Source organism: Cinclus cinclus, chromosome 8, assembly GCF_963662255.1.
Source record: "Cinclus cinclus chromosome 8, bCinCin1.1, whole genome shotgun sequence".
Taxonomy (NCBI): domain Eukaryota; kingdom Metazoa; phylum Chordata; class Aves; order Passeriformes; family Cinclidae; genus Cinclus; species Cinclus cinclus.
Window position 1 is genome coordinate 4,617,333 of NC_085053.1, and position 23,279 is coordinate 4,640,611.

The 23,279-nt window shown below is 37.5% G+C and overlaps 1 protein-coding gene across 4 annotated transcripts in view; it reads right to left on the reverse strand.

The window, feature by feature from the left end:
- The window catches only part of RABGAP1L (RAB GTPase activating protein 1 like), a 212,692-nt gene extending 202,121 nt beyond the window's left edge, over positions 1-10,571 (reverse strand). For 3 of the 4 annotated variants that reach the window (XM_062497174.1, XM_062497171.1, XM_062497173.1), the window contains exons 1-7: positions 10,437-10,571; positions 9,088-9,277; positions 7,494-7,704; positions 5,437-5,611; positions 4,516-4,676; positions 3,936-4,046; positions 130-196 (exon numbers count right to left, since the gene is read on the reverse strand). In XM_062497174.1, the coding sequence (XP_062353158.1) occupies positions 130-196; positions 3,936-4,046; positions 4,516-4,676; positions 5,437-5,611; positions 7,494-7,704; positions 9,088-9,277; positions 10,437-10,571 (1,050 nt within the window). Of the gene's footprint in view, positions 1-129; positions 197-3,935; positions 4,047-4,515; positions 4,677-5,436; positions 5,612-7,493; positions 7,705-9,084; positions 9,278-10,436 lie in introns of all 4 variants that reach the window. The other variant, XM_062497172.1, reaches the window with a different exon arrangement.
- Positions 10,572-23,279: the final 12,708 nt, after the last annotated feature.

Genomic DNA, 23,279 nt, shown 5'->3' on the forward strand with positions numbered 1-23,279 from the left:
CTTATGATTGTAGATATCAAATCCCAGGATTTAAAAAAAAATAAATAAATAAAAAGATATGAAAAGCTCCTTTTGCTGGAGTTTGTATGGGTTTTTTTCAAATAACCTCATCTTATTTAATAGTTTTACCATGTCTAGTAAATGCATGTCACTGTTCTTCACATTTCGTCCAGGGCTTAGCAACATCCCAAAGCACCTGTGAAGTTTATTTAAAACAAAACAAAACAAAAAACAAAAAAACAAAACAAAACAAACAAAAAAAAAAGGAAAAAACAACATATATTAGCTTTTCAGACTACAAGATTCTTTGCTTGAACATAATAGACAGCCACCTACTGCTTCTAATTTTAAGAGTACCTTTCAGAGAAATTGTTATTGTTATGGTAACACTCAGGAAACAACACATGTTACAGAAAAGACAATGAAATTATTTTCCAGAATGAAGATGGCAGAAATTTCCATCTGGCCTGTGAAAACTCAATTATTCCTAAAGACCATTTATAATATTGAGTTCAAAGATATCAACAATTCTTATACATTAGTGATGGAGATTGGCAGGTAAAAATTCACTCTCTCCTCAGTTCACTTTAAATACAAATTCATTAATTTAATTCAAAATTCAAATTCAATTAATTAAAAAATACAAATTCATTAATTCTATCCTTTATAATAGCACTGCTGCAAAAAAACACATAGCATCATGGACCCTTGAAATAAACCAAGAAATGACAATTTGCTCAATTTAAAGACTTAATTCTTCTTTTTTTAAAATCTGAATTTGTGTGACGTACAGGGCCTTGAATTCCAGTCCCATCACTTTACAAGACAATGCTTTTGACATTTTTAAGAGAGAGGAAAAAAAAAACAAAAAAAAAACCACACAACCCCAAAAATCTTCCTCAGACATTCAGATTTTCAAACTTCCTGGCTACTGAAGGCACAAATCAAGGTCTGAGGTTTCTGCAAATCATCTATATCTTTCTCTCCTTTGAACATACTCTATTATGAATAAAAACACCAAACAGAATCATATGTTTGCAACAATCAGCAAGCTGTCTTGCACAGGTTTTCTAAAAACCTTAGATCTCAAATGAAAAACTTAAAAAAATATTGAAAGTAATTGCTATTTGACATACTATGGAAAACTGGGGTTTTAATTCAGAGGGTTTTATCTGACGAATTTTTCTTCTGTTTGGTTCTCTGATAATCAAATTGCTTTTTCTCACTGACTCTCAGAACAAAGTAATAAGCTTAACAATATTGTTTGGATATATGAACACCAGCAAGTAAAATTTTAGTAACACTATTAACTGTAAAAGTCTCAAGATATGCAACTACTACTCCACCTAGCTTTCTCCTGTTACATTAGGGGTATATGGTTTCTGGTTTTCATTTTCCACCTCATTACACTTAAGAGTAATACACGTACACCCACCATAGTATTTTCCATTCTCAATACTCTTTCACTACTAGAATCGTAAAAATCTAAGTGGTAAATAAACCAGCAGACAACAATTTTGATTTATCCATATCCATAATGCAGTGCCACGTAAAGCACTCAAGGCAGCTCAGATACAGGATTTGGATTTAGCCACACAAACCAGATTCTCTGAAAGACTAATTAAACCCAGCAGAACCTAATAGCAGACTTATCACTTCTTGTTCCTGGGGCAGAAATAGCTCTGAGACAGCTACAATTAATAGTAGTAGGTGGGTCACCAGCTCCTGGTACAGCTGCTACAGAGAAATGTAAGGCCAAGATCCAGAGGCAGGCAAAACATCTGTGCCTTTCAAAGACAACAGCTTCCAGATGCTATTCCTGCTGTGCATCCTCTAGATTTACACAAGTTTTGATGCGTGACAGACAAAATTTTTGGGAAGTGTGCTTCCAAAAGAATGAGAGTCAGGAACAAGTAACCCCTGCCTCTCACAGGAGCAGAGACTCATGATGCCTGGCAGCATCCTTCTGCAAGGAGATCAGGGCTTCTCTTCCACCTCTATTTCAAAGGGGAAAATCAGTTCAGACCAGGTCAGGACCCTCACTTGCAGAAGATGGATTTTACAGAAACAGTTGTCAACACTTTCAGCTTCCAACATGAGGAGGCTCAACCACACACCTAGGATTCAAAATGACCTGCACAGACCGAGGGGCCTCACTTCAGACTTGCTGAATATCTCCACTTAAAGATGGCTACCAAGCAGCTCCGTGCAACTGTACATAACCCACTACTTTCTAGACCAGTAGGAGAGAATTAAAAAAGTAATTGTTACTCACTAATGTGTATTTTTATTTTAAAAAATACAAATGCTACCCATGGATAAGGCTGGTAGTATTAAGTTAACACCGTGACAGGACAAGGGGGCTGGATTACATTAGATATTAGGAATACACTTTTCTCTGTGAGCGTGGTGAGGCCCTGCCACAGGTTGCCCAGAGAAGCTGTGTTTACTCCACCTCTGGAAGTGTTCAGGACCAGGCTGGACAGGGCTTGGAGCAACCTGGTTTAGTGGAAGGTGTCCCTGCCCATGACAAAGCAGGGTAGTCCTTAAGGCCCCTTCCAACCCAAAGCATTCTGTTATTCTGTGATCTCTAAGAGTTTCCACAGCTAATGGGAAACCAACTGATATTTTGTAATTCAGTTCCAAGAACACCAGCCTAGAGTTTAACATAAGGTTACATACATGAGGCTACAAAACTCAGTATTAACTGTCACGTATGACTGGTAGTGAACTGTACCTAAATACCACTGGATTGAGAAGAATGCCAATCCTTCCATCTCTGAGAATGAAAGGCTATTTCACTCTTCAGAACAACTTCCTTAAAGCCCCTGAACATTAACCAGGGTTTTCTTCCTGAATCCTATGAACACAGACTTGACACCCCCATTTTGGGACTGAACCTATGTAGTGCCACACACGACTCAGAAATTAACACCACCTCTTCATCTGCTTTGATCCAAATAAAAACTGGCAAAACCTAGGTCAAACAGAGCACAAGAGCAGGAAGGGCCAAAGTAATGCATGGGAATAACTCTCTCCATCACTCTGACTCAACACCAGGCTCTGTGTGAACACCAGGAGGGAGCACTTTCTCTGAGCAGCAATCAAGCTTGATTTCCTGAAAGCATGACAAAAGGTTTTTGAAGTCTTTAGACCAGAGACCAGATTGCTTCAGAAATACTTTCTGCATTGTAATTTCCACTTCTAAATACTTTTGAAGACACAATAAATTGCTCAGAAGCTCAGTCTGATGTAACCCACATTCATCTTTCACCAGTTCTGAATTTTAATCTTATCAGAGGTAAGTACATAAAATTACTTACAAGCCTGTGTATGTCATTGTAATTAAATAACTTTTTCACATCAAAGCTTATCGTGATAAACATAGCATGAAATATTCTAAATAACACCAAAATAAAAGCTCATTTCCAAGAAAGGTAGTTTTACTTTGGAGAGAAAAGCAATAATCAATTGCTATTCATAAATGCCTCATTAACTGAATCCTGAAGTCAAAATTGTTTAAATTAAAATTACACTGAAAGTAATATTTTTAAGTCAATGAGTAGCAAAAGTCTAATTTTACAACACTAAAACATTTATTAAAATAATTTACTGTATATTCCTTGTCTAAAACGTCAGTTTCCATTCTGAAGTAAAAGCTCAAAACCAAGTCAAGAGATCAGTCAGGTTTTGGGAGGGTTGAGGGGCAGGTTTTCTTGATTCTTCTGAATCTTGAATTTCCTTTTCACTGGAACCAAATTCTCCCATTGTTACTCTTTTGCTAAGATTGCCATCTGGTGGCATTAATTCTGTTGTGCAATCATCCTTTGTGTTACTGGTACATTTTTTTCACATAACTTGCAAAGTCAGAGAAAACTACATTAAATACCATTCTTTCAAAAATCTAACCTTCATAATTTTTGTAAGATTTTTACCTTTCAATGGCCAGCTCTTTGTTCGAAAGTTGCTGAACTGTGATCACCACTTTTTTCTCAATTCCCTGTTTAAGCTTGAAGTACAATTTATCTCTATCCTTTGGCACAGGGCTAAAAGAATAGAAACATGATTCAGCAGGTATAGAACATGAACTGTTAAATATAGAAAAGAGTTTACATTTTTTAAATTTTCAATTAATTCAAAAATTCATTATATTTTTTAAAAAAAATCTAATCCAAAAAGAGACCACTAGACTATATTTACTCAAGAAACTTGGTCTGACTGAAGTTTTTAACAGACTACCTTTTCCATGTGCACAGACCTCCACTGAGCATGCCTAAAAGAAATCATGTAGTCAAAAGAAACTCACTTGAAAAAAGGTAACCTGAATTTCAATCTTTCTGTAGAAAGAATACAGAGAAGAAAACTGTAACATTACAAGAGCAGCTTCCTATTTACAGCATGTCTGCTTATGAAAAGAGGTTAAATTATTTTTTTTGCAACACCGTAGCTATGAATGTGGAAAGTAGCTATGTGCTTTTTCCAAAGAAACTTCTTCTCCCTTTCCATTCTGATTACCTAAAATTTCCTTTTCCATCATCTTCTTTGACTTCTAAGGAGACACTGAAAGTGTACACATCACTATCTGGTGTAGGAAGAACAAAGTCCTTCACATGATCAGATGCTTGTTTAGAAGAACGCTTGAATGCTGTGGAGAAACTATACAAAATTCGGCTGACCTGCAGAAAAGCAAAATCATTAATATTTCATCAGAAATAAGGGTGTTTTTAATGAGGCACTGTGATGTTTTTGAAGGTCAAAAAATCACTTGCCTCTTACACTGAACACAAATGCCTCACATACCACAAAGCACTCAACATCACGTGTTCAATAACCAAGCCATTTCAGTAACAGCATCTTCTATTTCCATTCCTGATACATTCCCTGCTCAGTGAGTTAATATAAACTAGATGAGAGATTAGGAATGCAGCTCTTTAGTGGATCTGAATAATGTACTTTTCAGGTTGTTTTTTTAACAACACAACATACAGCTTGCTCCCACAGATGTCAAAACCCAAGGAGATTTATTCTTTTTCAGCCTCTCTTTTTCCACCCTAAAAAGTCCTTTTCTCCTGGACTGTCACATAGCTCTTCCTAAAATATCCAGGGACCGTAACACAGCTCTTTCCAATTCCAAAGGTATACACTGCAACTTTAGTTGCCAACAACTCCAGGCCAAATGAGGCCTGCAAAAGCCCCAGAAGAGGCTTTCCAGATCTTCCCATTACAGTCCACTATGGAATTTTGTTGAAATACTACAAGCAAAAACTTAAAATTATAATAATAATCATGTATCACTAGCTGCACATTCTGCAAAACTCATTCATATGTGCTAACATATTTTTCAAGGCACTATATACCATTCCCACATTGGGAATTACCTCCTCAAATATTGCTTGTATCCTTTTTCCCAGTCACTGCACACCACAGAATACTCACAGCCTCTTTAATCTCACAGGAGAAAACATGGATCTGGAACTCTTCTGTTCCACAGCTGCTCTCAGTAAATGCAAAGCAGTCACTCTCTGGAGTCCCATTTTGCCCCCGCACACAAAACAACACTTTATAGATGGGAAACGAGGCTATCTCCAAATTGCTCAATTGATCAATTATTCTGGCAAGAAAAGGAACAAGGAACACCAAAGTTACAGGTCAGTAAAACAGACAGGCCTACCTAAAAGGTTTTTCTGCAGCTAGTAAACAAGGATCTAAACTCTAATTACTGCTAAATTCAAGTAGACAAGATGGACAGCAGGAACAGTAATGCTATGCTTTACAAATCTGAGGTGTAAATGTGGCTGGTTATAACATTCACTTAATTTCTTTTATATGCCATAATACAGACAAATACAGTACCTCTAGATCATATAGTCAGCAATGGCCACTGCTTGTGAAAAATACAAAAGAAGAAACGTAGAAAACACAGAAAACCATAAAAAATGTAATTTGTTTACAAAGATCAAAGAAAATGCAACATTAAAAAGAAATTTAAATATCTGCTTAAGAAATCATTATGAAAACAATTTCAGAATCAACAGTACTATACAGCTTAGCAAACACTGCCACATTCAGGTGAATATTTATCACAGATCTAAAACCTCATTCAAAATTTTAAAATACTCTCCAACACAGAACCCAAAGAATATTTTGAAATCTTAAAAGCAGGAGAGTGGTGTTTCAGAACGAACTGGTGGAGAGTGACTTTTAAAGAATAACAGTGTTCTCCTCTGTCTTTTCACTACTTGTCCAGATGCACATTCACATCAAGGGCTAATGAGCATTAGTCACCTAAAATCCCAAGTCTGCATATAGGACTAATGTAAAGGCAAGAAGAGCCCTGGGAGGATTCAGCACACTGTAATTTTGGTGACATGGTAACTCACAGGACAAGCATTCAGACACCAGGCATGAACATACACCTCAAAGCCAAGACTAGTATCACCTAAGCTTTGATGGAATGTGTTATGTCACGCGTGAATTCACCTTCCCAGCTCTGTGCAGGTTCTCAGGCAGTCCCACATTTACAGATCTCCTAAGAAATTAAAGACCAAAGGAACTTGCTGTTTCACTTGCAAAACAACCTTCCTGCATGGACACACTGAGTAGAAAGAACAGGCATGAACACCTTAGGTCTTGTGTCTGGGTGACTGTTACCATTGTAGAAGTATACAAATGAAATCTTTTCCAATGTCGAATGAAACTCAAATTGCATTCAAAGAACAAAATGGAAGAAAATAATTGAAAGTCTTTCTCTTCTTCCACAAAATGACAGTCAATAAACACAGCTCAGGCAAGGAAGGAAATCCAGCCATATCCTTCAGATACCTTGGTATCAGAGCTTAAAAATAAACATCTTGGATATTGAGATGTTCCCTACTTCTGCATGCAAGAATGCTACAGGTGCATGTATAGTGCACCCTGATTAAGAACCTTTGACTCCCTCATCACTAATTGAAAGACCCTTCTCACATGAGGAAAGTAAATCTTTTCTAGTATCTGGAGACTGTCAGCATCTGCATCACAAGGCAGACACGGGTCAGAGCTGGCTTCTGCACACCAGTAACTGGAAGCAGAGACTGGCACCTCAACTCTGCAACATGTATGGGAGAGTCTGAACTGACACTTCTGCAGCAAGGCCAGAGGGACTCCTGCAACATGTGGACCTTGGAAGTGTTGACAGACGAGGGAGGTCAGGAGAGCACAGGTATCATGAGCTCTCCCTTTCCAGTAACTCTCTTATTACCATATTTGAACAGACATTAAGGTAGAAAGAAATGCTTTTATTGACACTCTGTGGCAACAGGTACCACCAGCCACGCACTGCATAGTAAATCTGAGCATACATCTTGTTGCTTCAGAGGAATTTCTCAAAATTAACTTCATCTTCAGCAAGAACCTCAGGCACAAATCCAGCAATTCCACTTCCCTGTGCGAGTAACACTCAGAAACCACTTCCTACATTTCTGCTTAAGCAACAAATGAAACTCTTGTGTTACCTTACAGAGCCTTCTGGAATGTTTGGAACATAGAGGGTTACTGGTAAAGGGGCCTGACTTGAGGACTTCATGCTGGCCATGGCATGTAGAGCTTCTGGTTCATTCCGTGGGGCTGACACCTTTGTGCAACCCAAGTAAGTCAGTTTGTTAAACAACACGCTGTCCTCTTCCAGGGGTTCACTGGGAGAACATGGCCTTGGTGCAGAGATTTCTGAAAATGAAGAAAATGCTTCTTTAGCCATTTGCTTTCACTTCTACACAATTTTTCTTCCCAGTGAGTTCCACAGCAAAATCTCTTACATATTCCAGGAATGGATATGAGAGTAGACAGTTGAGCGCCAATAGCAAGAAATCCATTTGGCAACTTAATATTACTGTGAAGTCTGTTCTAATCTAATTCATGTTTCCAAGGGTGGCATGGGGACAAACTGCATTTTGATTCTCTTCAGCACCACTGGAACACAGCATGGACATTCTAAATTTTTCTAAGCAGTCACAGAATCACAGAATCATAGAACATTAAGGGGCTGGAATGGACCTTGAAGATCACCTAGCCCCAACTCCCATGCTTGCCCTGTTACTTCTATTTCTTATTACTAGAGATGATACTGCCCTAATACTTAGAATCATGCAGGCTGTAAAAGTGAATTATTCCTTTTGGGGCTGGTGTGGGGTGAGAGAAAATACAAGTGTTTATTTGTTCATTCATGCTAAGGTTTGGGTTCTGTTTGAAGAATGTCAAACAGGAAGACAGTAAGGTACGTTTCTCAGAAATACAGCAGAGCTGTAATTAAGAGATGGGTGTTTCCATTTCATACAAACTATCTTACTGTATGACGAGAACATATTTATTTTATTTTCAACAGATATTGTGGGAATATAGAGAATATATACCACAGAAGTGCCCTGCATGCTATTGAGGGAAAAAGAATTATAGTTCAAGGCACAAAATGATGACCACAGCCTTGTAGTCCTAATACATGCAATGGAATATGTGTATTTTTACATTGCATTTTATATGTATCTAAAAAAGCTACAATATATTTGACTTAAAATATATACAATCTAGTTTATATTAAAAGCTTTCAGTCCTCCCCTTTTCATGAAAACTTCAAACAACAGGCAAGTACCACAATCATTCCTAGCAAATATCAAATCCTAAGCTAGCCTTATTGCTACCTGGTGACAGCATCAGAGATGGACAGTTTAATTGGTTTGCTCAGGGTGTATTTCATTTGCAGCTAACACTATCAATGAACAATGCCTGAAACCTCTTGAGCTCCAGCAGCAGCAGATCCACCTCAACTATCATCCACTCAGCAACTCATACAATCCTTAGTCCCAACTAATCCTTGGCTGAAGACAAAAATAACAACACCTTAACCAAAGCAGAGCAGCTCAAGTATCAGTATGATGATAACCTATTCTTATCTATAATCTTCAATTAATAATAAGAGGAGGCGCTGAGGTATTCTCCAACATCGTTTTGGAATGAAGCTCTGGAAAGCTTTATATTAATTTTAGGATTAACTTAAAACTGCATAAAGAAAAAGCCTGCCATGTGTGATGAATGGAGAAAGCACCCAGGCAATACCTGTAGTAGAAGGGTCCAAAAAAAGCTGCAAAGATGGCTGGGCTGTTTGTCCTGCTGAGCCATCTGCAGCTGCCTGGCCACTGGCATCACTGAAACCTTCTTGGAGTGCAGTGACACACTGGTCTTTCTCAGAATCCCGCAGGATCTCTTCCATTGCCTTCTCCAACTCCTCATCTCCATTTGAAAACACCTGTAAGCAAAAGGAGGTGACTTTTAAGGTAGTTGTAGTTTTACTTGCCCTATTAGTTTTCAATAATAATAGTCTTAATAATTGCAAAAGTTAAGAAACTTTGATGAACAAGACAACAAACCAAGAATCAATAAAATCGAATCAAATACAATCCAGTGTCACATCCCTTACATAAAATGCATGTTCTCATTGCTAATCCAAAAACCATCAAAAAACTACAGACTTCTCTTAGAATAACAGGTTTGTGTATTTAAAGCCTCCATTCAGACTACACTTAGTCTTAAAGAAAATTTTACTTTCTTAGTCATAGCCAGTCCATTTCAGTTGCTTCACCCAGTTTTCCCACACATAAGAGCGGTGCAATCCTAAGGAAGTTATAAAAAAAAAAATTGGAGATACACACTCCCTAAAAGAGAAATAAAATCATTTACGAGTACTAGATTTCAGACAAAAGAAAACCATGGCCAAAGCTGCATCATGGATTCTGCCTCCAGTTCACCAGCCCCTTCAGAGTCTAAAGAAGCAGATAATGTCTGCTACAGACAAATTATCAGGTGTAAATAAGAGTACTGCAAAGACAGCCTAGGTACTTACTGTCATTTCAAGGAGAACAAATTCCTATTGCTCCTAGCAGACAAAAAACAGTACATCAGCTACTCTAGCTCAAATGGCCAAACTTGTATTTAACCAATCAGCTGTCACCCAAGTGCTACCATATTCTGCAATTTAGAGGTAGAAAGCTTTTAGAAAAGGTTTTACTCATGCCTAAAGTAGCACTAAGCAGGAATACTAAATTAGAAACTGAAGTCCAAGACACTGTGCAACCTATTCCTATATAGTCTAATTACATGCTTTTAAGATAACAGTCTCTGGTTCTCAATAAAGAATATTAAGCTTTAAACCAAATCTCATTCTTTGTAAAGTCCTTTACTAATGTATAGATCCACAGACTACAACAAGTAACCCCCAAAGAAGTTATTAAAAGAAAACTTGAACTGCCACTTTTGGACAGATTTGTTTAATCCAAGCTGTTAATTTCACTGGTAGTCAGCAAGGACAAAAATTAGATTCTAAGACTCTGCTCAAGCACACACCAATTATGCACTCTTTTCATCAATACAAACCTTGCTACACATCTAAAAATGAATTCATAGCAAACCTTTCGCTGCGGCTTTTCATTGTTTCCAGAGGCATCCTCGGATTTCTGATGAACCAAGACAAATTCTTCATTAATTAATGTGGATACGGTCTCAGGAATCCTGCTGGCTTTGCTAAATGATGCTTTGACTTCCATCTCAGGTCAGTATTCTCCTCCTGCCACCAGAACCTAATAATGAAAAAAATAAAATTAGTTTTGAAGCTGTACACCGTATGTTAGTAGGTGTAATGTTATTGTGGAATAATATAATACTTAAAATTATACTACTGTATTAGACTGTATTTCTCAAACTCTGATTTTCATTGGTATAAGGAATCTTATGATTTTTAGGCTGGTGCTTAAAAATTGTATGATTTAACAGCAGTGGCTGTTAACTATGCATATAGATAACAAATGAAGAGGTTCACCCCAGAGCTTTGACTTCCCCTGTTTTTAATCTTCTGGAGTCTGCTTCCTCTACCTCCCTAATTTGTGCCTTTGGTTCTCTCTCATATAGGCATTTTCCTTACCCAGAGTGTCACAAAGGTCATGTGAAGACATGGATTACCTGAAAACTAATTTCCCAAAAACTGCATACCAAGTGTATGGTCTCCAGATAAAAAAGTTATTTAGCAATCACTTATGTTAGGGGCTTTTGTTATCCTTTATATCTATAGGTGGTGAAGTCAAAAGCAATACTAAACCACAGTCAGATCCTTCTCACCTAATTTCCCTGAGACCACCCACAACTGTTACAACTAACCACACCATTTTTAAAAATATAAACATAAGCATCAATGAAACTATACATATTATGGCAACCAACAGCAAGTCTTCCCATCTCTGCACAAGAAAATAAATAAATTTAGAAACAAAGAGAAAGGGCAAAATAATGGTCAGCCTATACATTACAAATTCATATAAAAATACAGAGCTGAAACATTCCAAACATGTCAGCATGAGGACACCTACTGTAGGTATCCACTACAAGACAGCATGACCTACCTTAACTCAGACTGTCTTCCCTCATTCATTAGAGAATGAAGAGCTGAATCTTAAGACTTTTTGTATTTTAAATGCATCTATTGTTATATTTTCTGTGTCAAAAAAAGGGAAAATACATTTTCAGACTTTCATAAAGCGTGTGCACCTCTATAGATGGTCTACTTTCATTCCAGTTTCCTGAAAAACACTGCTGTGGCTGAGTGCTGGGATATATTGGGCTTAAGACTCACAGTTCAGGTGAGTCACACACAGCACAGGGGGGGGAACTCTGTGAGTGTCACCTTTGCAAGGCTGGAAAGTGCCCAAGGAAGGACAGCCCAACCCTCAGCTGCTGTGACCAGGAACAAGAAGAGGTTAAGCTTCACCCTGCCCTTCCCAGCAGCACCAAGGAGCAGAACTGTACCTCACTTGATTCTCTTCCAATTCCAACCACCCAGTGATCAAGAAAAGAATGCTGACCTAGGTCTAGCTTTAGGGAAGTGGAAAACAGCATGTAAGAGGAAAAAGACATGCATGCTCTCCACCATTTTGAACAGGTGCTACTTTATGATGTTATTAGGAAGAGAAAGTTTTGCAATTTCAGACCAAAAAAGTAAGTGTGGGAACCAGGCAACTTTCAATGCTGTAGTATTTTCTATCACTTTTGAAAATACAGTTGAGACACTTTTGCCCTTTCAAAGACTTAGCTTGGCATAACTTACATGCAACTCCTCAAAAAGCTTTTTTCTCTCCCTATTCAAGCCACAGTTTTACCCATCAACCTAGTGAGGGTATTATATGTAGGAATACCAGAAAAAAAGAATTTAGGTTCTTTAGATAACTGACTTGTACAACATAAAAACTCATTAGAAGTCACCTTATTAAAAAGCCTCTAAACAACAGCTGAAATTCAGAGAGGCTACAAATTTGGATGAGCAGTTTCACACACACTGACACCTTTCATATCTCCAGACAAACCATGAACTGACAAGCAGGAATATTTTCCTGACAAACAATGTAAGCTGAGCTCCACTCAGCCTACATAATGGACTCACTGCTCCAATAGGTTTTGTTTTGATTTTTTTAAAGCATCTTTGCCTTAAAGATTTTCTCGGCAAGAGAAAGACAAGGCTTTACCACACAAGATTTTACGTATGTTACAAAAAGTTAATTAACTGCATGTATTTTTTAGCAAGTGCTGTAAAAACATAGCTGAAGAGCTTCTTTGCAATAAACAGCAAGTCTGGCTCAAAACACTAATTTCAAAGTAAATCCTCTATATGAAAGTGAAGGTCAACTATTACAGAACTCCTTGAAGGCAACATCAGTTATGGTCCCCAAATACAGTATATCCTGAAGAATCATTATCCTTGCAGTGACATTAGCCCTGGAGAAAACAGTAGAGGTGACTGTTAGCCACTTTAGGAGCAAAGGTCCAGGCTATCAGTGCTCTTCCTCCCACTGCACACCTCTTATTGCTGGACCTGATGATGACAAAAATGAAGCCTCAACCACTACTTCCAGCACATCTGCACAAAGGAGGGATCACAAGATATCCTATTTTGTCATTTTTTTGTGTTTTACTCTATTTAAGTTTAAGTTCTGAGCTTACTTATGGGAGAATAACACAAGAACTCCAGTGTTAGATGGTTCTACTTTATTTATCAAAGTCAAATGCAGATTGCTAACATTAGGTTCTCACCAGCTCTTCTTTCTGCAATGAAGAATGAACCAACAAGCACCATGTGAACTATGAAACATTTTCTGTGGCAGCTTTTCAATAATAAAACGAGGGGAAATGTACCATCTGTAAAGCTAAAGAAACATAGGATCATGCAAATACAGAAGCATACTGACACACTGAATACTTATTCTTGCCCTATGTGGGTAAAGGGAGTTTAAGAGAATGTCTACTTCCTAAATATTAACCCAAAAGTAATGAAAAATATCATAAACAGGAGGAGAGGAGAGGAGCTCCTTATTCAGGTCAGATACTTTCAAAGTATACCATACACACTCTTGCAATTATTTTTGAGTTACAAGGCCTTTAATATGTTTAAGAGTACACTCCAAGCCTGCCTTTACAACCAGCTTAAACTACCACAGCCAGTGCAGACACACACCTTTTCCTACACACAACTGTATTAACTGGATAAATAAGCATCCCAGAACCCCTAATTCCAGCTCTTCATTGCAGACTATTCCAACCTACTGTCAGTGTTCCCCTATCCCACCACAGAACAAACAAAGCCACTTCAGCTTCAGTCACAAGCACAAGCACAAACACAAGCAGATCAGGCGTTCGGAAAAATCTTTTTATACCATATTTTATGGTCAGTCTTTGATCAGAAAATAGGTTTTAATGCCAGAGACAAAGTGAGCAGCACAAATCATGAACAAGTCATTTCATCAAAATAAACAGTTTCAACTCAAGAGTATGGATGTGATTCTCATGAAGGTTACTGAGATTTACACCATCTTAAGTAGTAAGCTACCTAAAGAGAAAAATGTTCAATTTTTTCTTTTAAAGACACGTTATCTAATACTTCAGCAAAGTGCTTTTGAGGAAAAGCGGTAAAAAGAATAAAAACTTCTCTAAAAGAATCATGCACTAAAGTTATTTGAGGAAGTGAAAAACATGTGAAGAAGCTTTTTTATTCTTTGGTAACAAGAAGAGACACACACACACACACATTCTGGACTTTACAGTCACCTGGAGTCAGTGGATAGTCACTCTCATTTCCCTTGTGTCTTTGGCTCTAGTTCTCTTTTTCACTCATTACCAAATTATGCACTTCAAACCTCCCTTTTCCTACAAATGTTAAGAAAAAATTCCAGTTGACCTACTAGACAGGAACAAAATCTAAGAACATATTCCTACTACTAAACACAAGCATCTCATATTTTTAATCATACTTTTTGATGAAAAGTTTAAAGTTAAAAATGTAAGAATTTATTTCTGACTGCATTAGTCAGAACATATAGACAGTTGTTAAGTCCACAATTACATCAGATTTATTCCCTGATTACTTCAACAGCTGAATGCTGGCTCAGAATCCTGAGGAATGAGGTTTTGCATTTGCTTTACCAGTTTAAAGTTTCTGGGAGGGCAGCAACCAGCAGTTAGGAGCTGACAGTCAGGAAGAAGAAAGAGCAAATCCAATGCACTTCAGCTACCTTAGCTCCAAGTCCAGTTCCTTAGTTTAAGCTGCTGGCAGAGCTCAATTCCAAATGAAAAATACACTGTTCTGCCAATGCTGATCCAAGGATTGAAACCTCAGATCAGATGGTACCTTCCCAAATCCTCAGAGACAAGAGTCAGAGAGGCTCCTCCAATAACGCCTTCTGAAAAGAGGACAACAAATTCTGCTGTCAAAGTTCTCTTCAGAGTAGAAAACACTGGGAAGTGTGTACTGCAGCTGCAAGGAAGCCATTGCTACAAAAGAGGTACCTTGAACAGTCATGCTCATTCCTATAGAGAAGGTATTTTCCCCCCACACTATGGTGAACAATATCACACACACATACACACATAAAGTCAGGACTAAATACACAGGAGAAAATTTTTCTAAACTCAGTGAAAGAAAGCCTACTATGATAACAGAATTAATTTTTTTGGAAAAAAAAAAAAGAGTTTCAGAAAAGGTTTTCTGACAAACACATTTTAAGACCAATGAAGTTTTGAGATACAAGGAAATTATTAAGACATTGTTTTAGGAGAGAGTGAGTGGGGTATGGTGTGTGGCTCTTCCTCCAAAATATATTTTAAGCCATAGGGACAACAGAAGGACTGCAGAAAAACTGTTGCATTTCTAGCTTTATGATGTAGTTTTGGTCAATCCAACCTCTCTGATGTACATCTGCTCCCAGTGTTTTGCTTATACAAAGTCCTGGATAAAAGGTAACTAAGCTAGACTACTGAGACTGTTTTGGGTCCAATGATCAGAACATACTTTCAAATATGTACAGTACTAAGCTGTGGAAGGCTCAAACACAGCAGCTTCCCCACCTCACTCCAGAGAGGCATCCCAAGTTCACTACAGCTGCCTTTGTAAAGTAGCCTAAGTCATTAAAGAGTAAGAGAAGGTGAAGAACAGCAATTCTAGAAAACCCAGGGAGATCCAGCAATGAATCAGAGCAAGGGACACAGAATCACTTCTGATTCCTTCCCTTCATACCTCTTCCATGTATTCCCATTGAATCCAGACTTGCAAAAGCACATCACATGCAGAACACAAATACCTAGGCAGCCATGTACATCCATGGAATTGCTGGGCAGAGCAACACAGGCCAAGGCACTGCTGGCAACCCACACTCATCATCACAGGGGAAAGAATCAAAGACTCTGGAAAGCCACCAACTTTCCAGAAGGAAACTGCTTTGCAGACCTGACAGATTCAAAAACTTCTTCTGCAAATTCTTCTCCAAAAGTAAACATAATTTTTACATTAATCAGTTGTCTCAAGCACTTACCAAACTTTTTCTCTATTTACCTCCAGTTTGTGTTCAACAAATATTTCAAAGTTACTGCTCTACGTAACTGTTGTACTGCTCTAGGTAATTGTTGGTTTGTGGAAAAAAAAACATCTTTTGCTTCAGCATTATAAGCACCAAAAAATTACGAAACGTGGAGCTATGAAAAGACAGCAATTAAGGAAGATTAATTTTGACCCGTTTTCATCAAGAAACATGTTTTGAAAGGAAGTTTCTTACCTGCTTGAAAGAAGGCAATCAAGAGCAGGCTAATTCATACTTTTTTTTTAGCAGAGAAACAAAATCATCCTGTATTACAGACAGACTTGTATTAAAGGCAAGCTTCAAGCCCATACAGTTTGTCTGACAATCTCACACTGCAAAAAAAAAAAAAAACAAGCTGGGAAGTAAGTTATACCTATTTTCAGGACTACGGTTCCTCAAGAGCACCTCTGGGACCTTTGTGAAGGGGAAGGTCCAATAGAGCTATGCAGAAATTCATGTTCTGCTAACTGAAGTCTGAAGTAGAAATATACACCAAAAGGCATGGTTTATTCCCTTATCTGAGCTACAGCATACAGTGCATGACAGTAAAATGAGCATTAAACTAACTGGCCTTGTAATTACTCCATTACTCCATGATTTCCAGATTACTGAAGTGGTGTGGTGACTCTAACTTGCCCCTCTGGAAACAGGACATGGACAGTTCCACATGCACAAACACATAACCAAGGGGCTCAGCCACAGCATCTTCTTTTCAGAAATGTATCAAAACTCTGCATTACCCTGGCTCCCCCCTCACGAGCTCCCTACCTTTAATAGGGGATACCTTCCCCAGAAAGGCAGAAATGCTGCAATTACACAAAGCTTTACCTTTTCTAAGCTTCTTCACTGAAAGAATAAAGAACCTGATAAAAGTCCATATGGTTCTTTATGCTGAGGCAGTACAGCTCACCAGCTGCCCCAAAACCCTCTTCTCTATTGACTGACATTTGCAGAAAGAAACTCTAGGTGTCATAAAATCAGTTTGTTTAAATCTCACTGACCACATCAGCATTACAATTTTAATTTCAACCTTAATCTCAGCTTCTCTCTGTATAATCTCTTTATGAGAAACTGTCTCTGTGCTTATACTAAAAACTTCTGTATTACCCATTAATTGTTTCCCAGCCTTATCTCTGGCAATGAAACATTATGTAAAGCACATAATGGAAAAAACAACCAACCATCCATTTATTTGGCTTACAGATACTATTTCCCAGGAATAAAATAAAATCAACTTGTTAAGCAACAGAGCTGTATCGCTGTATTTTAAACACATATATATATGTACATTAAAAAAAAAAATCCTTCTTATTTCCAGGAAAGCACAGTAAAGAATAAAAATCTTTGCAAAAAAATAAAACAATACAACAACCAAACCAAACCAAACAAACAAACCCACAAGAAATAAAAACCCCACAACTAGAAAGCAACCACTGACTTAATTTTGGCAACACTGTCTCCTCTGAGAAAGCAAATCTCCATTATGTAGCCAACAGCAAATAATTAGTCTGTTCATGATGGCAAACTGTTTGGAATTGTTGTACCGGGTGCCTAGATACAGAGGTTTTTCACATTCTTTTTACATTTCAATCCCACAGCCAAAGAATACCAATTTAGGGAAAACACAATCAAAAGAGAACTACACAAACAAGAAAATGTCTGTTCTCCTTCAAAAACATACTACATCTGCATCTCCTCAAATAAATGACAAGCAGCACTTATCAAACACACCTCAATGTGAATACTGAGACATTTACTGGAAAGGAGAGAACCAGCTTTCCTGACTTGAATCTCTGTGTTACACATAACCCACTGAATCACTTAAATATTACACAGTCATAGTATGGAGTTGTTTGAGGGAAAAAAATACTGCTTTTATTTAGCTTAAAGTTAAAACCATTGAGGTAAAGAATGCTTTCAGAGGAATGGTGGGCACACGGCTGGCACCGAGCTGGAGCATGACCCAAGAGAGGCAAACCAAAAAAACCAACAAACCACTGATCCCAACCCCTAAAATGTACATATTTGGGCAGCAGAAGCATCATGGACACTAGATGAAATGCCAGGTGAGTGAAAGCATGTCAGGAAAACTGGTGGCTTACAAAGGCAATCTCCCAGCAAACTGGGGGCTTCCTTCTGTTGACTTGTACAATTTGAGCAAGCAGGAGTCATGGATGACAAACTACACCTTAGACAAAACAAAGTTAAAAACAAGGTTGATTAAATTCTTTTAAACAATTATTTAAATAAATTTTCAGGCCTAAAATTTGTCCACACACAGAAGAGACATCAGTAGGATAGAGTACACAAGCACACTTGTCTCTTGCTGCCACAGACTGATTTATGCTGTTTAAAAGTATAGCTGATGTTAGCTTATCCAATTAAGGAAACAACATTTTATTTTCAGCCACTTAAGAGAAAAACCTTTCTCCTCTCTATTTATTCCCTTCCAAAGGGTGTAACAGATATGTGTTCTTCTGGTACTCCACAGAGATGTTATCAGTCTTTATGTGCATCTTATTAAAAACAAAAATAAACCAACAAACCACACTTTATACATCAAATTCTGGCAAAGAGGTTTACTCATTTAAGCAGTAGCTCATTCTGCCTCAAGGATAAACACTCTAGTACACTTTCACGCTGTTTCCCTGACACCAACTGAAAACTAACACTAATTTCTGCAGCCAGTAATTACTTTTTAACTTTGGAAAAATATAAAGTAGCAAGTAAGAGTATGAAATTTTTCAAAGCTGGACTTTGGCAAACCCCAGTTGCTTTTTTTGTCATTGCTACAGGACGCTTGCAGGCAGCATTGAAAACTGAAACCAATCACCAGCCAAGTTATTGAACTGCATCATCACTCAAAAATACAATGACCTATATTCCAGAGGAAAGCAGAAGCATAATGCAATCCTTGCTTTAAGGAGATTATTTAATGGTTTATTCCCTAACTGTAAAAATGAGTGTTGGTCTAATGCAGTCAATAGAGCAACCTCTGTCCATTAAATAGAGTATTTCAACCAGGAATTTTCCCTACATGCTACTATGTCCAGAAACAATTACATGATGTAGAGCAAAAGAGCCCGTACAGAAAAGCAATATGAGACAGGGCAGCAGCGTCAGTCCTTGTCCATGCCAAACAATCATCTTATCCTGTGTCACAATGTCACTGAAACCACCAGAAATCCTGATTCCACCTGAAATCCTGCCCTGCACCAACTGCCTTCAGCATCAGTCAAATCCTTGTTCCTCCACAAATCAGAAGTTACAACAATTAATACCTTGAGGTTTGCAACGTGCATTATGGGAATATCAGGTTCTGCAGATTTAACTTGAAATCACAGTGTTTTGTTCTTAAGCTCATTAGGTACTTTTATACTACCAACTGCAGAAGCTGCTAACCTGCAGTCAGTGCAGCACTGACTGTGGCATGGACTAGACAATGTTCCATGGTCCTTTCTAATCTCATTTTCTTTGAATGTTTTTTAGACATCTTCCATTCTAACAGTTGTCCAAGGCAATCACAAGCTGTAAATTAATAACAGCACTAGGTGCTTTTTTCATAGCTCCATCACAGATTTTCCAAAATTGCAAGCACTATGAGTTTTGATTTGACAGCTATATTCTAGATGTCTACTACTGTTGTACCAAAACTGTAGTTTCAACAGTGTCCCAAATACTTAATAAGCACAAACCTCCCTTCCTTTGTAATATGAAACAAAACCAAGCTTCTTGATAAAAATAAAATACTCCCACACAAGTTAAAAATATTTTCATTTACATTTTAAAGAAATTTTCACATATATTTAAAATCCTTTAGGTTAGAAGCGCATTGTCACTTGAACATCTAAATATTAAGATATACATAGAAAGTGGAGAATGGAAATTCATAAAAGTCAGTAAGACCATTCCCTAAACAGAAAGATGATCTTCCATTAGTAAGAGGAGGTCGATAAGATATACCTAGTACTAACACATCACTCTATCCCCCTAATCATACTATTTAAAAATAGTAAAGGGTTTCCTTCACTTTCTGCTCTTTTGCTTTTTCCATTTGAAGTCTGAAGAAGCAAACTGCTTTTTTCATTATCATTACAATGATCAAGAGGAGGAAAAGCAAGGTTTTGCCTCAACATTCAAATTACTGTTAAAAGTCTTTCAAATTACCTTAACTCTTCTAGGAATTGGCATGAGCTGTGCATATGAAACCTTCTGGAACACAAGCACCAAGGAATGATGTGGACCTTCCTTAACTGAAAGAGACTTACTGTTTTTTTTAAATGACAATATGTTTGTTGAGGTGATTTCTCCTTGTAATCAAATTCTCTAATCAAATAAATTCAAGTAAGAACTGCATCTTAGAAAGGTACTGTGAAAGTAATCAACTAATTCCTATACAAAAACTTGCTCATGCAGTCAAGAAACAATTAAAACTATTATATAATTCTGACTAAAAAAAAAAAAAACCAAAAAAACCAACCAACCAACCAACCAAACTTGACCTAAAGGAGATATCCTTCAAATCTATAGTAATAGAGATATATATAGTAACAGTATAGATAGTATAATAGTGTATATATATATATACACTATATATATATATATATGTATATATGTATATATATATATATAGTAGAGTATATAGTAATACAGAGCAAGTAATTGAAAAAGTTACACAAAGATGTTTCCAGTGCACTACCTGCAGTTACCTTCAATTCCCTGAAACTGCTAACAAACACATCTCAAAGTATTACAGAAGACACTCAAAAATTCACCTTCAGGCAATGATTACAGGAAATGAAAGGTTTCAACAGATCAGCTAATCTGGGGCTGCCAACTGAAGTTTTTCATTTGCTTTTGCAGCTTTTTTCTAGTAGTCAAAATTGGTAAATAGAATTGCCATAAAAGACAAAATCTATACTAAAAAACAAAAAAAGACTTCTCAGATCCTTCTTAGGATTAAACTATCTAACTGGGCTCAAAGAAAAATGGCTCAATTTTTAGTTTGGTGGGCTTTTTTTTTTTGGTTTTTTTTAATAAATAAACTTGGTCTCTTGGCCAGGTTACCATACACAGATCTTATACACCTCACTTTTAATATTCAATTAATCCTGTGGATTATTTTTGGCCTAAGCCTCAAATTAATCTGCAACAGTCTGTAAAAAATCAGAGAATAAGATCTTGCTGGGGAACTACATCTAAAATAATACAACATACCTACTTATAGCATAACTGCAAAAATCTTGCAAAAAATACAGCAGAAGTCATTCATTTTCTTGTCTCACATTAGCCAAAAATCATGAACAAACCCAGTACCTATCTGTTGAGGCAGGCTATCCAGAGTAGTTTGAATTTTTATTGTTTCATTGTATTTCTAGTTTGATAAATTCACTGATTGCACAAAAGACATGAGAAGCCAAAAATGTGTATTTACTATGCCTTTTTTCTTTCCTTTTTTTAAATCAGCATCTCTCAAAGTTTCAGGCAGCTTCCCAAATATTACCACACTGTACCATCAGTTTAAACATAAATTATGTATGGTTTTCATTAAATGTAGATATGAAAACTCACTATCCATGTTTACACACTGAATATTTCCACAAAATACTTTTACTTTAGGAAACAAAGAGAGGAAGTTACAGGCAGCTAACCTAAAAATAAAGGATCACAGAAAGGTGAAGTGGGACTATATAAACCTATCTTTTCCACAACCTTGCTTTCAGCATCTTACCTCTGTCTCTTTGAAGTGAGAGTGTTAAGTTCTGGACAAGCTACCAAAATGTCAAACACAGTTAAGAGACTGCAAGTACCAAAGGCAGTGTCTCCTTCTCTCTGAGAGTGTCTCTCAGAGCTGGAGAGGGCAGTGCTGCCCCACCAGCAGCAAACCCATGGAATAAGTGAAGCATTTCCAACACAAGGAATCCAAACCTAAATATGAAGTGTGACCTAGAGGAGCACCAGCACCCCACTCCTCATCCAAGTCAGGCCTGAGCCTGTGCAAAGTCACCAGCCAGGTGCTCAGAAGCCCCAGCAAAACCAATGATAAGAAACTGCAGAAGTGCTCTGTGCAAATGCAGAATTGTTGTGGCACCTCACGTGAATTTCCTGGGAAATGTAAACAACAACTCACCTGCCCTTTCCATACTCCCCAGAAAGATCCCTGGAGCTCAATTACTGCCAGAAATAAAAAAAACAGAATCATAAAAGGCCAGAGAGAGAAACTGGAAGAGACTGCTGGAACAAGGATCACTTGCATTTATCTTATTATTCCCTTTGATTTCTCTGGCTATTATTGTAAGATGGTCTCTAAACCACACCTCAGTCTGAACCCCTTTATGTTCAGTCTGACTTACTGATGGCCCAAAATGATGAAAGAAAAGAAGAATCATAAAGGGGAAGCTATAAGGGTCAAAAGCAAATTATCCCTCCAAACAACAATGGAGAACTTCCAACTTCACATTACTGTTCTGAAACTTGACGAAGTATTTTCTTGGACATTTTGATCAACTCATTTCCCCTCTCCCCTCACAGTTTTTACACACATCTAATAGGAATAAACAACAAGATTTAACCTTCAAAACAGTGTAAAAATTACTGACTTCCATTCCTTACTCGTTTCCTCAGAAGTAACAGTTATGTCCAAGAATAATTCCACTTACCAGCTCCTGACTTCTTGCACGTTTATACTGCCAACACTAATTTTTAACAATTAGGATCAAGTGTGGCAGGGTTAAAAAAACCCCTCTTCTGGTATGAGTGTACCTCTGTGAGCAAACACAAACTGTCTGCATAAACAGGACCAATGTCTCTCCAAGGGCCAGCCTTCACCAGACTGCCTGACCCAAGCTCCTGCTCAAGTTTTACTCTGAAAACAACTGCTGCTGGCACACACAAAAAGTTCTTAATCAACTCCACTGGTCTTCCGAACTCCTGTGCTCACGAACACTTAAGTTCAGGCAGAAGATGATGGCACTTAAAAGCTACACAGATTTCAGTAGTATCTGGAAGATGCAGGAGGCGAAAATTACCTTTAAAAAGCTGCAAATCTTCCCACTTTCTCTGCTAAGAACACACTTCACTACACAAGCACCAAAGTGAGCATAACAATGCACAGAACACAGACCAAACTCAGCAGCCAGCACCGGGGGCACCTATGCAGCTCTGTCATCAACCATTTGACAGTGCTCTTCAAAGTAACAGGAAATAATGAAAATATATACCAGCGGAACTAAATAAAATGAAGGGTTTACAGAATGAGAAAAAAAATCCATTTTCTGCCACATGCATTTCAGATTAGCCAGTCTAAATCACATAATCTAGCATTTGTTTCTCAGTAACATCTAATTTAAAAACTCCAAGCTT